Source organism: Prenolepis imparis, unplaced genomic scaffold (assembly GCF_030444845.1).
Source record: "Prenolepis imparis isolate NDT839.2.m4 unplaced genomic scaffold, iyPreImpa1.0 SCAF_9, whole genome shotgun sequence".
In the NCBI taxonomy this organism is placed as follows: domain Eukaryota; kingdom Metazoa; phylum Arthropoda; class Insecta; order Hymenoptera; family Formicidae; genus Prenolepis; species Prenolepis imparis.
The window spans coordinates 13,709,494-13,726,878 of NW_028141167.1; the positions used below are offsets into that span (position 1 = coordinate 13,709,494).

Sequence of the window (17,385 nt, forward strand, 5' to 3'; positions counted from 1 at the left end):
ATGGTACTCTCGTAAGTGTTTTTCCATTTCGTTTGAAGGAAGGAAATTGATAGTATAACTTTTATGACAAGAACTGCATTTTACTTTGCCTTGAGTAAAAGGAATGTAATCTTTTGGTAACATTTTAAATTGATAACTTTTATCATGATTTCGTTTTATATGCTTATATAAATTTTCATAGCTTTTGAAGAGTTTGCAAACTTCATCACAAATAATGCATGTAGCTTCATGTAGGTTTTTTGTAAAATATTCCATTACCCATTCTCTTCTAGATTCTTTAGTCGAGAAATGAGAATATATCGAGAATCTGCATAGAACAAAAATGAATATTGTTCGATTCATTAATATTACAAAGTCTGGTTTGAATCATGAGTACAATGTATAATTTCTAACATTAAATCAAAACTAATTTTCTTTCTAAATTATTATTATGTCTTAAAAATGTCTGTTTGTTTTACTACTTTAATTTTTGATAGTATTACCGGAAGTTCGACATTCAAAAAATAACAGAAAACAAAAATTTTTGCTTTACATTATATCTTTTGTGTGTGTGTGTGTGTGTGTGTGTGTGTGTCTTACCCCGTTTCTTCGTTCTTCGAAGGATCGATCTCATGAGCTTCGAACAAATGCTTCATTAATAGAACAGCTTTATTTGGAATAGGTTTATCGCAACGTCTGCAAGAATATTGTTCCGCACAACTTTCATCAAAATTGTATTCTTCATGTAGCCATTCGCATATTTTTTCCGCTGTATCTTTAGAAATATTATGCTGCGATTTTAAGTGTTCTGTTGAACTGAACTTAGTTTTGTGTGGATGATAAGTTTTTTCACAATGCGCTTGATTCACTTTGCATTTGATTTTGTTATTTCGTATTTCATAATATCGCGACATCCAACCTTCATGTATGTCATCTGATGAATTATTATCCTGATAATCATGAACTTTTTTTAAATGCGTCTTTATTCTTTCCCATTCTATAACAATGTTAAGAGGAGTATAACATATGTCGCACGTTGCCTCATTATATTTTAACGTGAAATAATCCTCAAATCTATTATCTTTGATCGACGTTGACATGATATCTTCTTTGTAGATCGTGCGCTACTAAATACAAAGAAGAATTATTTCAACGAATAATAAACAGAGAAAATAGAAGATAGAAAAGGAAAAAAGAAGGTTGGCAAAATACATATTATTCGTTATAGGAATGTAAATATTGATACACAGCCTAAATCTGCCGAACGTGTCTTCGCTATTATATGATTAAATATTATTTTATTTTGTTTCGCTGATAATTTCGAGTACATTATAAAAAAAAATTATATAAACACAAATATTACAATAAATGCGAATATTAAAAATTTTTCAATTTTTACAAGGTATATGTTTGATATAGCAAAAATTACTCTTTTTAAAATGAATAAATTATCCGAATCATAAAAGAAAGAAAACGTGCGGAATGTATTAACCAAATTTTATAATAAACATGTGTAAAATGCATAATTATAAATTAAAAATACATATAATTGCACTTACATTTAATAATGTCATTTTATTTATAAAGTTGCTTAATTTTTTTTTATTTTCATTATAATCAATGCATGTCAAAAATATTGGTTACAAGAATGTAATATTTGCTTTAATATCTTTGTTAATAATAGACTTTTAAAAATTGATACTTGTAGAATAAAAAATAAATTGATGTCATATAATATAAAATACATATATAATGTCATGTAATAAATACAACAAATTGTAGATACAAATAATATTATAATAAATATAAAGAAAATTTTATGCCGAATCGATGCTTGATAAGTGAATAATTTTCAAACAATATTTTTGCAAATCAATTACAATTTTATAATTACAATTTTATCGCTTACATCGCTTATGTATATCGCTTATATCGTGTCGATAAAGCTATTCGGATTCTTTTACTTTGTGCTATTATTCATCAAGATTTTAATATCCTATAATCAGAGGCATCAATGAGACTTTTAGAATTGTGATCAATATACTCGATATTAAACACGCTTGTGTGAGAGAGAGAAGTTGGCGAAAAATATATAAGATACAATTATCTGTAATTTAACTAAGTGTAATTTAATTTAATTTGCTATAAATCTATTTAAAAATTAAATGATGAGAAAGATAAATTAGGGTCTAAAAAATCTGATACTTTTTAGATTAGAACGCTTTAAGTTAAAAAAACAGGGCAATTTATTATATCAGAGGACGTCAAATCTGTAATATTAGCTACGTATTATGTACCAAATAAAATGCTATCAAGACTTTACCCGCAGAACGTTGTTTTAACTACCCAGAGAACAATCTCAATCTCAATCAATGTAAATTTAATATTATAAATTACATTACGCAAAATTTAGAACAAAACTCACGAAATTTTATATTATAAGACTGAATATTATATTTTAAACAGTGACATAATTATAATGTAAATACTGTCACTAGCTCTATAAAATCACTGTAGTAACATATAGTAATATCTCATAAATTAAAGTGCCTCTTTTTGCCGCGCGCTTATAATCGTGCAAATTGCCCGATCTTTTATAATTAATTTCATTAATTATTGCGAAGATAAAAATAATGTAGAAAACTATTCTATTTGGTTCAACCAGCTCTATCTGTACACGAGAGGTAATGTGGTTATTACGTATTATTTTATATAATATATAAAGTCATCTTTAAACTGACACTCATTTATACACACACACATGCCATGTACAATAAAGCTGAATATTTGTCAACGTAATGTAATATGTTCGATTCTATTTAAATTGATTTTATTCGTTTCTCAAGGAACTTAATTAAACAAACAGCATTATCAAAACAAATAAACAACAATACTATATTGCTTTTTCCAGTTTTTGGTGTGAATATCTTTTATTTAATAATCCTGGCTAGATATTAATAAATAAGTCCGATTTTTTATAATTAACGAATGGTACTCTGTATAATATTCTGAATGACATTCTAAATAATACAGAAATACAGAATATTGCAAATAATATGATACAAAATATTCGGGTAACATCCTGAACAAAATTGGAGTTGATATTTCAAGAGAAAACGCGCTATAAGAAGGAAATTATTATCCGTTTTAAGTATAGCGCTAAAAATAGAAAAAAAGAAGGTATAGCAATAGAAAATATAGCAATAATATACATATATATATCCTAGAAAAAATATATATATAATATAAAATAATATATGTATTAATTTTTAATAAATATTTATTATAATGTACATGTAATTTATCATTATGTACGTGTGAAATTTTTAAAAATAAAATTTTCGAAAATAAAAAAATTTACAAGAAATAAACTAAAATAATTTAGTTGGACGTAAATAACGATACGCATTGTAAAATTACATGAAATGTAATGTTATTCAAGTTATATAAGAAAAAAAAACAAACAAATTGATGAACGATTATTTTTCGTAGTTGTTAATATACAATTAATATACAATTTTTGGAACTCATTTTCGATATATCGCATATATAATTTTGAAGGAAACTTATTTAAAAATTTAAATTCTAGCATCTTTAATTTGAGAATGACACGATTTCGCAAAAGTAATACACGTTACAATTTTCAGAAAAGAATTTAATTTATACACTATAATATAATTACTTTACATTAATAAAATGTAATTTAAAACTGCGAATATAAAACACGCAATTTTCAATTTGTAGTAGCTTTTTATTACGTTGATGATTTAATCTACGAGTCGAAAACTAAAATATAGACATATATTGCGTACACTTGCACTTGTCTGGCTTGTTGCGAAAAACTGTTGACGTGAGCCACGCGTGTTAATAATATATATAAGTTTATCTATAACAAATAATTCCACTTATTGTAATATTAATTGATATTTATACAGAAGAGTATATATAAATAATAGAAACAAAAATTAAATAATAATGTTGTATTTAGTTGTCGTTTTTTTTAACACATTGTTCTAATTTACGACGATGGATCTATCTAATTGTTGATATTATAAAAGTCAGAACACTAGTCATATCTCTGGATTGACTGCTGACTGCTGACTGCTTGATGAAGTAATATCTTCATATCTATCAGAATCAAAAGAGAGTTTTTCGATAGTCCACACAATAAAAAATAAAAATTGCTGGTTAATTATGTTTGAATCATATGTGCACAATGCATAACATTATAAATCCTACACTGTTATTATTAATAAAATACTTTTTCTATCCATTAATTTGTTACTGAACACTTGAATTTGATATTTTTAAAAACTCGACATGCAAATACAAATACAAAAAATCTTGTCCAATTATTTAACTTTTACTTTTATTCACAATTCATACTTAACTGTCACAAACTATCGATTACAAGAGTATAAAGTACAACATTTGGCACAATTTGTATAATAGCTAATAGCAAATATTGTATTTTGATATAATATTAGCTAAGTTAAGTTGAGTCTAATATGTATAAAATTTGCAATAAAAACAGACTAAATATTTAAATTATTATATTATTATTATTTAAATTATTATAAATTATTTTAGTCATTATACATGTACACCATTCTACTCAATATAATACATATTTATATGCAACAAAATATACATGTATGTAAATAATTGAACAAAAATGAAATAGTAAAAAAATATTGAATTTATTCGTTCCTTTACCTTGTTAGTCTGCTTTCTGAAGGTGCATAGTTTATGTCATTACAAACGTTATAACTGAATGGCTGCTGATAATTATATGATGTAGTTATATTAGGAGTATTATTGTCAGTATTATAAAGACTGCTTAAATCACTCGAAAATCTGCGCAACATAAAAATGAAAATGGCTGAAATAGTTATAATTATAAAATCTTTTTTGAATTATATGTACAATATGCAATTATTAAGTATACACTTTTATTAATAATGAAACATTTTTTCTCTCATCAAATTTTAATAATAAATATCAATTCTTTATATTTATTATAATATTATTTGTATCTACAATTTGTTGATACTTGTATTTTGTTATATTTATATATTACATGACATTATATATTTTATATTATACATTAATCTATTTTCGATTTTACAAGTATAGCATTTAGAGATCGAGTATAAACAAAGATATTTAAGCAGATATTAAATTTTTGTAATTGTTTTCAATTTTTGACATGTATTTATTCTAATTGAAAAGATAAAAATTTTAAGCAAAATGTTATAAATAAAATGACATTATTAAGTAAGTGTGCGACGTAGAATTTTTAATTTACAATTATTCATTATACAAATTTATCCTAAAATTTGATTAATATATTTTACATGTTTTTATTTTTTATCATCCGAATAATCTACTCTAATTATTTTGATCGAAGAAAGATTTGCTAAATCAAATATATATAACTAATACTATAAAAATACATAAAATTTAATATTTTTGAAAAATTATGAACAGTTTGGGTTTGGGATATTATAATAAATTTATTACAATAAATATTTATTAGAAATTAATACATATTATGTTTGTGCAGTTTATTTATATATACGTATATATTCTATATTATATATACGTATATGTTTTTTCTACCTAATTTTAGCGCTTCTTGAAAAGCATGATAATTTATGAGAATAATTAATAAGAAATTATAATTATAAAAGATCGGCCCGAGTATAAGCGCTTAGCAAGAGGAAGCAGCTAAATATCACGAGATTTTACTATGTGTTACTACCGTGATTTTATAGAGCTAGTGACAGTATTTACATTATAATTATGTTACAGTTTACAATATAATATTTAGTCTTGTAATATAAAACCATAAAAAAACTTACCTTTTTAAAAAAAGGTAGTAAAAAGTGCCAAGTTTACGCGCCATGTGAAAAAGTGTTGATCAAATGTTTCATTGATTTGTAAAAATGATTTCATAAGTATAAATGGCACAAATTCGGCATGTGTTCTTTCTTATGCATATTTATGCATATGTGAAAAATATTTCGATACACAAATGCGAAGATATTTGTTATATTTTCGTTAACTTTAAGTACATTTGTTACTAATTTTTAATATAAGTCGTAACTGTTATTATTAAACCAAAAATTGTACAATCACAAAACTTACGCATCAAAACATCAATTTTACTTGTACAAAATTTCCATCCCAGATATCTTCTTTATTAATTTTTATGATTACAATTGTTGTGGATTTTGTACTTTTGAATTAGCTAAGATTAGTGCTCTATCAATGCGAAAATCATCAGAGCCTGAAAAAAAATAAGAGGAATCAATTAATAAAAGATTATAAGAAATTGTTGAGTGTGTTCAATTAATTATAAATTAAAATAATGATATATAAACATATTTATTCAAAAATACTTTATTTGTGAGGTTGAATCAATTTTATACTATTTTTTTTACCATCGATAAATATCAACATATTAAGAACAAATACAAAAATCTGATATCTGCTTAAATCTTGTTTATTACAATACTTTTAAGAAATTATTCTTGCAGAATTAATAAAAAATGTATATTAAATAATATATAATGCTTTATGACAAATGTAAAAGAATTATAAATATCTAGAAATAATTTTAAAACACTGCCTAATAAAAAGATAATTAACAAACTATAAGTTCGCAAAATGATATAAATGCAGTCAATATGATTATAATAATTTCGTGTTATTTCGCTTTATGTTACATCAAAAAAATAGTTCAAATAATTACTCATTAGTTGGAAGCATTAACAATTTTCTTCTTTAATATTTTTCAATTTGCTCTAACAAATAGAGATCAAAATCCGCAATATAATCAGCATTGTAAGTTGACTGCTGATTGTTATTTGATGTTACAACATCTTTAGCACCGTTACCAGAATCTGAAAGATTGTCTGACCTATTTAAGAATTTGCACAAAATTAAAAATATAAATTTCGGAATTAATCAATATCATATCTTGCTTGTAAAATGTGTACGATGTATAATTGTTAAGTAAAAATAATAAATATATACATATAAGTAATATTACAAAAAATTAACAAGAAATTTATATCTCTATCAATGCTTGATATATAAATAATTAATAAACAGTTTGTTCGCATAAAGTCAATATTTATAATTTTATTATTTCGCTACATTAAATAAGCAGTATAAATAATTACTCATTAGGTAAGGGCGTTAAAGAATTCTGTCCTCTAATATTCTCTATTGAACAATTCTCTTTTTCAATATTCTCCATTACATTTTTAACAAACAAATCGACATCAAACTTCTTAGTATCATCAGAGTCACTACTATAATTTGACACAGGAAAACTGCTTGATGTTGCAGCATATTTATCGGGATTGAAAAGAGTTTCTAAATTATTTGATAATCTGCACAAAATTAACACAATATAAATTTCTGAATTAATCAATATTATGAAGACTTCAAAGTAAATTATGTGCACAATAAATAATTATTGAGTACAAAGTATGTAATTGCAAACTATATAATATTAATAAAACAGTTTTATTATCCTAACATTTTTCGCTCAAAATATTTATAATCGAATACATACACATTTATGTATAATGTGTATGTGTGTGTATGCAAATATGAAAAATAATAAAGAAATTCAAGACATTGAACAGCTTTAAACTGGATATATATATTTATCATTTTCAACAGAAACATAAAACATCAGAAACATCTTTTCGCGATCTTTTTCTTTTATTTAGTTAGAATTACTTGTATATATACTTTTCGAGTTATAAGGCTTGAAGTTGACAATTTTTTGTCATAAAATGTAAAATATCTTGTAAAATATTCAGATTTCAGTAATCTTTCCTTAATACTTTTATGCACGGAATAATGAGACCTATCAATTGTTGTAAAGAAAACACCGAGTTGCTTTTAAGAAAAAGTTCGTAGCTGCATGTTGCAAATCACACATACTTTTTTTAAAAACTATTATCTGTTTTTTTTACACCAATTGATTAGTCTCATTATTTCGCGCATAAAAATATTAAGGTGAGATTATTGAAAACTGAATATTTTAAAAGATGCTTTACATTTTATGTCAAAAAAATAACTTCAAATCTTATAACTCAAAAAGTATTTAAAAGAAAAATACTTTATTATAGTGTTTTGAAAAGCTGTCGAGCTAAGCTAAAGCTACAAGAATATGTAATGGAAAATGGGGATTTCCATTTAAGAAATTAAAGATGACTTTCACGTCATCTTCAAACAATTTTCCAAGTCAAACCAATGACACCATCTTATGTCCCCTTCAAAGTCACAAAACTTTTGTATAAAACATTTTTCTCTAAAATGCTTTGTTTCCGAGACATAAGCTTGTAACGCTTTAAAAAATTGCTTTGAATAATATTTGCGGTAAACACGAGCTAAATATTTAAATAATTTATACTTAAGTCATTATACGCTATTTTACTTAATACACTTGGCGAAAAACAACCGATACACTTGAAAAGTAGTGAAAAAATTGTGAAAGTTCAAGAATTTATAACTCAGTTAATAATTATGATATCGAGGTGTTTAAAAAATGAGAATGAAGCTTGGAATCCGTAGTTTGAGAAAATTCTAGTGCCGATTACGTGGAATGATTAGTTTTGCAATGACAAATCATAGAGTGAGAACCTGCAAACTGATAAATGTTAGGTCCACTTTTCTGAATTGCACGGCGTGAATCAGTTGACGTAACTCAATGGGATAAAAAGCACGTAAAAATTCAAACTTTTCCCCTTAAAATGCGCTTTGGCGGAACTCGATACGATAATTTTTCGCTGAATTATCTTAACTTGAAAAAAGTCGATTTTTAACGACAAATTATGATTTAAAATGTGTATCTGCTATCTTTATCATTTCAAATTTGCAATTTTATTCAAGAATGTTGCATAGAATGCAGGATGTTTTGAAGCGATGCAAATCGAGCCGGACATCTTGCGCAAACAAAGTCCGAGTAGGATATTCGCGGGGTTTTTCTCTGGTACGAGTTCGGCACTACTTTCTTGGAGATCGGAGAGTATCCATGAGGATTTCATCGTGTAAAAAAAAAAAGAAAAAAAGAAATGAAAGTAAAAAATTTCTTTTTACGCGGGGAAATTTCGGGGAGATTCAAGCTTCATTTTCGTTTTTTAAACACCTCGATATCGTAATTATTAGTTGAGTTATAAATTTTTGAACTTTCACATTTTTTACTACTTTTCAAGTGTATTATTTTTTTTTGTGGAGTGTATAATACTTATTTATATGCAACAAAAATATATGTAAATAATGAAAAGAAAATAGATAATAATGAAATAATAATATTGAATTCATTTATTCTTTTACCCTGTTGCTCCTATTTTCGAAGATGGAGAGTTCACATTACTCAAGTTATAACCGGTTGACTGATAACTATCTAATGGAATATCTTGAGTATTTCTACCAGAATTGAAAAGACTGCTTAATTTACTCGATAAGCTGCACAGAATATAGAAAAAAATGTCTAAATTATTCATTATAAAATCTTTCTTGAATAATGTGTGTTCAAAATAGAATTATTAAATAGACACATTGTTGTTATTAACAGAATATTTGTATTATACAATTATTTGTCGCTGATAAATTGAATTCGATATTTTCATCCATATGCAAATACTAGTCAAATACAAAAATTCTTGCGCGATTAATTTTTATATACACTTAATCACAGTTTATACTATTTTAAATTATCACAAATTACTTTAGATTACAGTAATATTAAATACAGTAGATTGTAAATATAATCGCATTTTGAGAAAATATTAGCTAAAATTGTAAGTCAGATTATCCCAAAATTTATAATATTTATATTGTTCTCTTTATTATACCCAGTACTATTTATTCTATACAAAAGTGCATATGAATGATTAAAAATAAAAAAATAGTAATATTTTATTTATATCTGTTATAGTCTTACTTTTCTGGTATAATATCCGATGGTATCATGACTTCATCATTATGTTTTCTTTTTAAATGTATCATTAATTTAAACAAAGTATTTTCTTGAAAAATGTCTTTGCAAATCTTGCATTGCGATGTCTGAAAGATTGTTATATGAAAATTGTTCGACACCAAGGTTAAAAGTTCTACTGTTTTATTTTTATTAAGTTGATGGTACTTTAGTAAGTGTGTTTCCATCTTGTCTGAAGGATGGAAATAGAAAGTAGAATTTTTATGACAAAAATTGCATTTTACTTTGTCTTGTGTAAAAGGAATGTAATATTTTCGTGACTTATTTGGTCGATAATTTTTATGATGCTTTCGTTTTATATGCCTATATAAATTTTGAAAGCTTTTGAAGAGTTTGCAAACTTGATCACAAATAATGCATGTAGCTTCACGTAGCTCTACGTTTCTTGTAAAATATTCCATTACCCATTCTCTTCCAGATTCTAAATTAGAGAAATGAGAATATATCGAGAATCTGCATAGAACAACAAATGAATATTGTTGGATTAATCAAATATTACAAAGTCTTGTTTGAATCATGTGTACAATGTATAATTTGTAACATTAAATCAAAATTAATATTATTTATAAACTATTATTATATCTTAAAAATTCTGCTTCTCTCTTTTACTATTTTAAATTTTGATATTCTTTTAAATTCGACATTCAAAAAATAACCAGATACAAAAATTTTTGCTTTACATTATATCTTGTGTGTGTGTGAGTTTGTGTGTGATTATAGCTTATATTTATATAGTACTAGATAATTTGAATTAACTAAAAATTTTATAATATATATGATAATTAAATACATGCTAAATATTTGAATTTTATGATTTTATTCGTTATACTAAGTGCTACTCATTTTACAAGAATTATTTATAAATGATTCAAGAGACGAAAAATAATAATATTCAATTTATCGTTGTTTCTCTTACTTCTTTTCTTTGATTTCCCTGTCCTCGGAAGGATCGAAGTCATGAACTTCGAACAAGTGCTTCATTAAGGCACTAGATTTATTTAGAATAGATTTACTGCAATGTATGCAATTATATTCTTCCGCACAAATTTCATCAAATATGTATTTTTTACGTAGCCATTTACATATTTTTTCCGCTGTATCTTTACAAATATTATGTTGTGTTTTTAAGTGTCTATTTATTGTACACTTAAGGATTGCTGGATGATAAATTTTGTCACAATATATGCATGTGATGTTGCTGTTTTGTATTGTATAAAATTGCGACACTGAATCTTTATGTAAAATATTTGATGAAACATACTTATCCTTATGCTTTTCTGTTAAATGTCTTGATACTATTCCAAAATCTATAGATATGGTAAAGGCATCACGACAAATATCGCACGTTGCTCCAGTGGTGTGTAACGTGATATAATCGTTAAATCTATTGTCTTTGCTCGACGTTTCCATGATATCTTCTTCGTATTACAGTTCGTGCACTACTAGGTACAAAGAATAATTATTTCAACGAAAAATAAACAGAGAAAATAGAAGATGGTAAAGGAAAAAAGGAAGGTCGTGAAACCACGTATGATTCGTTATAAGAATGTAAATATTAATACACATTTTATCTGCCTAACGTGTGTCTTAACTTTTTCGATTACTTATTATTTTAATAAAATATACTGCTGATAATCCCACATAGTAAATAATTTAAAATATTATATAATCACAAATATTTTTTACAACAAATGCGAATATTACAAATTATTCAATTTGTTTAATTATTTTTGAAAAGTATGTTTAATATAGCAAAAATTACTTCTTTCAAAATGAATAAAGTAAGCTTCGAATATAATAAACGAAAGAATATGTGTGGAATATATTAATCAAATTTAATAATAAACATGTGTAAAATAATTGTAAATTAAAAATATATAAAAACGCACTTATTTAATAAATCAGTTGCTTATAATCCTACAGAACGGACGACATATAAAATATAATGTAATGTAACAAATATAACAGATATAACAAATAAATATAACAAATTGTAGATACAAATAATGTTATGAGACTTAAAAAGAAAATTTTATGCGTAATCGATGCTTGATAAGTGGATAATTGTCAAGCAATGTGTTCGCAAATAAATTAATATAATTACAATTTTATCGCTTACATCGCTTATGTATATCGCTTATATCGTATCCTGTCGATAAAGCTATTCGGATTTTTTTGATTGTGCTATTATTCATCAAGGTTTTAATATGCTATAATCAGAGGCATCAATGAGACTTTTAGAATTGTGATCAATATACTCGATATTAAACACGCTTGTGTGTGTGAAGTTGGCGAAAAATATATAAGATACAATTATCTGTAATTTAACTAAGTGTAATTTAATTTAATTTGCTATAAATCTATTTAAAAATTAAATGATGAGAAAGCTAAATTAGGGTCTAAAAAATCTGATACTTTTTAGATTAGAACGCTTTAAGTTAAAAAAACAGGGCAATTTATTAGATCAGAGGACGTCAAATTTGCGGTAGGAATGATCGTAACACATCGTGATATGTATAAAAATAATTGCTGCGTCGGCATCATAATCGGATGAGACCGACATATAGACAGACATGTTAAAATCTTTAAGCACGATCTATTGGACGATAATTTGTATATAGAAATAAATTTTCTTGCCATTGAATTACTGTAGCAATTATAAATCTAAAAAGCAACAAACAAATTATATTATTCTTACTAATAAAATATGTTATGTAAATAAAGATATGAATATCATATTAGACGCGTTTTATTTAAAATTATATTTATTTATTTACGAGCATGTCTTTTTTTATACACAATATAAAATATTAATAGTTTATTATATTTATTTTGATATATTTTGTTCTTTTTTATAATTCAGTTATTTTATTTATTTGAGTTATAATATATTTAATTTATTATTTTGTTTATTATAATTAGTTTATTTTATTTATACATCGTTTTTTATTTGCATTTTTTATTTTAGATTCTATATCTTTATCAGCTCCGAAATAGGTCGATATTTCTACAAATTCGAAAATACGCATTAGGTACCGAATAAAATCCTAGCAAGATTTTACCCGTAGGACATCGCTATAACTATCCAGAGGACCTGTTAATTAACATTATAAATTACATTATGCAATATTTAGAACAAAACTTTACGAAATTTTACATTACAAGACTAAATATTAAATTGTAAATTGTAACATAATTATAGTGTAAATACTGTACTAGTTCTATAAAATCACGATAGTAACACATATAGTAAAATTCCATGATATTAAGCTACTTTTTCTTGTTGCTCGTTTATTTTCACGCGGATAGGCCGATCTGTTATAATTATAGTTTCTCATTAATTATTCTCATAAATTATCATGTATTTTAAATAGCGTTAAAAATAAGTAAGAAGAAGATAATACGTGGTAATATCTATACATATACATACGTATATATAAAAACTGAACAAAACATAATATGTATTAATTTCTATAATAAATATTTATTATAATAAATTTATCATAATATCCCAAAAGTAACTGTTTATAATTTTTCAAAAATATAAAATTTTATGTATTTTTATAGTATTAGTTATACATATTTGATTTTGCAAATCTTTTTTCGGTCAAAATAATTAGAGTAAAAAAATAAAAACATGTAAAATAAATCAAATTTTAGAATAAATTTGTATAATGAATAATTGTAAATTAAAATTACTATATCGCATACTTGCTTAATAATGTCATTTTATTTATAACATTGCTTAAAATTTTTATCATTTCTATTAGAATAAACACATGTCAAAAATTTAAAACAGTTACAAAATTTAATATTTGTTTAAACATCTTTGTTTATACTAGACCTCTAATTGCTATACTTGTAAAATCGAGAATAGATTAATGTATAATATAAAATATATAATATATATAATGTCATGTAATATAAATATAACAAAATACAAATATCAACAAATTGTAGATACTAATATTATTATAATAAATATAAAGGAAATTTTATGCCTAATGCTTAATATAAAGCCTGGTGCTTGATAAATGGATAATTATCAAACAATATTTTTGCAAATCAATTACAATTTTATAAATTACAATTTTATCGCTTACATCGCTTATGTATATCGCTTATATCGTGTCATGTCGAAATAGCGATTCAGATTTTTTCAATACTTGCGCTATTATTAATCAAGGCTTTAATGCTACAATCAGAGGCATCAATAAGACTTTTAAAATTATGATCAATATACTCGATATTAAACATACTTAAATATTGATTGTTGACTGATGTCGTAATTCCTTTATCATATTTAACAGAATTAAATTAAATTAGAAATAGTGCCTATGTACTTTCCTACTCCCTGCAAAATAAAAATAGAAATTGTTAAACAAATTATAAATATTAAATTTTGTTTGAATAATGTGCATAATTATTAAACATAAACTGTTATTATTAATATAAAACACTTTTATTATTCAAACATATCCCATTGAAAATAAATTTAAGTGTGTTTTTTTAAAAATTGGACAACAAAATTTTATTCAAATATTAAATTTATTGCCGTTTTTTTTTACCACCAACGTCTGATTTGCGAGGACGGATCGATCTTATTATGAACATTATCAGAGTCAGAACTCTGATCAGATCTTTGGGTTGGCGGCTGATTGCTGCTTGATGGAGTAACATTTTCAGCATATCTATCACAATTTAAAAGACAGTTTAAATTACTCGGTGGTCCACAGAATAGTCAATATTATTTAATTTTGTTTTAGTTATATGTACACAATGTATAATAATTTCCAAATTATTATTAATGAATTTATATACATATATGCAACTATTTATCGCTAAAAATTGGAATTTGATATTTTCATAAATTCGACATAAAGAAACTATTCCAATTCAAGCACATACAAAAATTCTTGCTCAATTATTTAATTATTACATTTATTCAAAATTCATACTTATATTGTCATAAGTTACCGATTGCAGGAGTATAAAATACAACATGGCATCGTATTTTGATACAATATTAGATAAGTTGACTCGAATATATATAATATTAGTAGTGAGCAAGCTAAATATTTGAATCATTTAAATTTAACTCGTTATACTTTATTCTATTTAATTTATGCAACAAAAATATGTGTAATTAATTGAATAGAAATATCATAATTGAATTTATTCTCGTTTTTTTACCCCGTTGATCTGATTTCCGAAGATGGACAGTTAACATTATAAGAACTGGTTGGCTGCTGATTACTACATGATGGAACATCTTGAGCATATTTGTCAGAACTATTAAGGCTATTTAATTCACTTGATAATCTGCACAGAATATGAAATTAAGATGGCTAAATTAATCATTATATTATAAAGATTTCTATAAATGTGCACAATATACAATTATTAAGTAAGTGTACACATTGTTAATATATATTAATAAAATACTTTTTTTTATACAAACATTTGTCGCTGAAATTTGAAATTTAATATTTTCGTAAATTTAATTGGCATTCAAATACCATTTAAATACAAAAATTTGTATTAGTTGTTTAATTTTAAAACTTATTCATACTTATATTGTCACAAATTACCAAATACCGGTGTTTGAAATACAACACAAATTTATACGATCGAATTTTGTTATAATATTAATTATGTTGACTGGAATATATATAATATATGCGGTAAACACAGAGACTAAATCTATATATCTAAATCATTTAAATTTAATTTATTATACTCATTATATTTATTCTAATCTATGTAATATCTATTTATATGCAATATACACGTAAATTAATTGGAAAGAAGTGAAAAAATAGTATTAAGAATTTATTTCCATTTTCTTTTACCCCGCTGGTCTGATCTCCAAAGATGAATAGTTAACATTATGAGAACTGGTTGGCTGCTGATTACTACATGGTGGAATATCTTGAGCACTTCTGTCAGAATTGAAAAGACTGCTTAATTCACTTGATAACCTGCACAGAATAGAAAATAAAAATGGCTAAATTAGTCATTATTAAAAAATCTTTCTTAATCATGTGCCTAATTGATAATTATTAAGCACACACTGTTGTTATTAATAAAACAGTTTTTTTTATCCAATTATTTATCGCTGATAAAATTTGATTTCGATATTTTCATAAATTCGAAATACTAGTCAAATACAAAATTTTTGCGCCATTATTTTTATATTTAAACACAGTTTATATTCTTTTAACTTATGATAACTCTTAGATCACAGTATTATTAAATACATTAGATTGTAAATATAATCTTTATTAATTAATTGTAAGTCCCGAATATTTATATTATATAAATATATTAAATATATATGTATATTTAGTATCTTAATAATATTATTCTATTTATTATACTCAATACTGCTTAATCTACAAAAGTGCATATATAAATGACTAAAAAGAAAAAAATAGTAATATTTAATTTATATATGTAAACTTACTTTTCTGGTATAATATCCGATGATATCGTGACATTATTATGTTCTTTTTTCAAATGTATCATTAATTCAAACAAAGTTTTTTCTTGAAAATTGTCTTTGCAAATCTTGCATTTTGATGTCTGAAAGATTGTTACATGAAAATTTTTCGACACCAAGGTTAAAAGTTCTGTTGCTTTATTTATATTAAGTTGATGGTACGCCATTAAGTGTATTTCCATGTTGACTGAAAGATGGAAATGGATAGCAACAATTTTATGACAAATAATGCATTTTATTTTTTTTTGAGTAAAAGGATTGAAATCTTTTTGTGATTTATTTCGTTGATAATTTGTATCATGATGTCGTCTTATATGATAAGATAAATTACGAAAGAAATCGTAAAGTTTGAAACCTTTATCACACATAATGCACGTAACTTGACGTAGCTCTACGTTTATTCTAAAATATTCCATTATCCATGCTTTTCCAGATACTAAACTAGTCGAGAAATGAGAATATATCGAGAATCTGCATAGAACAACAAATGAATATTGTTGGATTAATCAAATATTACAAAGTCTTGTTTGAATCATGTGTACAATGTATAATTTGTAACATTAAATCAAAATTAATAAACTATTATTATATCTTAAAATTTTTGCTTCTTTTAGTATTTTAATTTTTGATATCTTTTAAATTCGACATTCAAAAAATAACCAGATACAAAAATTTTTGCTTTACATTATATCTTGTGTGTGGTTGTAGCATATATTTATACAGTACTAGATAACTTGATTTAACTTAAAATTTTATAATATATATGATAATTAAATATATGCTAAATATTTGAATTTTATGATTTTATTCGTTATACTAAGTGCTACTCATTTTACAAGAATTATTTATAAATGATTCAAGAGACGAAAAATAATAATAT

The 17,385-nt window shown here is 24.5% G+C and overlaps 1 protein-coding gene across 3 annotated transcripts in view; it reads right to left on the reverse strand.

The window, feature by feature from the left end:
• Positions 1-4,704: 4,704 nt before the first annotated feature.
• The window catches only part of LOC145940298 (uncharacterized), a 41,078-nt gene continuing 28,397 nt past the window's right edge, over positions 4,705-17,385 (reverse strand). For 2 of the 3 annotated variants that reach the window (XM_083045233.1, XM_083045231.1), the window contains exons 9-12: positions 15,856-15,984; positions 15,197-15,325; positions 14,572-14,694; positions 13,871-14,357 (exon numbers count right to left, since the gene is read on the reverse strand). In XM_083045233.1, coding sequence (XP_082901359.1) covers positions 14,351-14,357; positions 14,572-14,694; positions 15,197-15,325; positions 15,856-15,984 — 388 coding nt within the window. In that variant the 3' untranslated portion in view covers positions 13,871-14,350. Of the gene's footprint in view, positions 4,837-13,870; positions 14,358-14,571; positions 14,695-15,196; positions 15,326-15,855; positions 15,985-17,385 lie in introns of those variants that run through there. The other variant, XR_014425986.1, reaches the window with a different exon arrangement.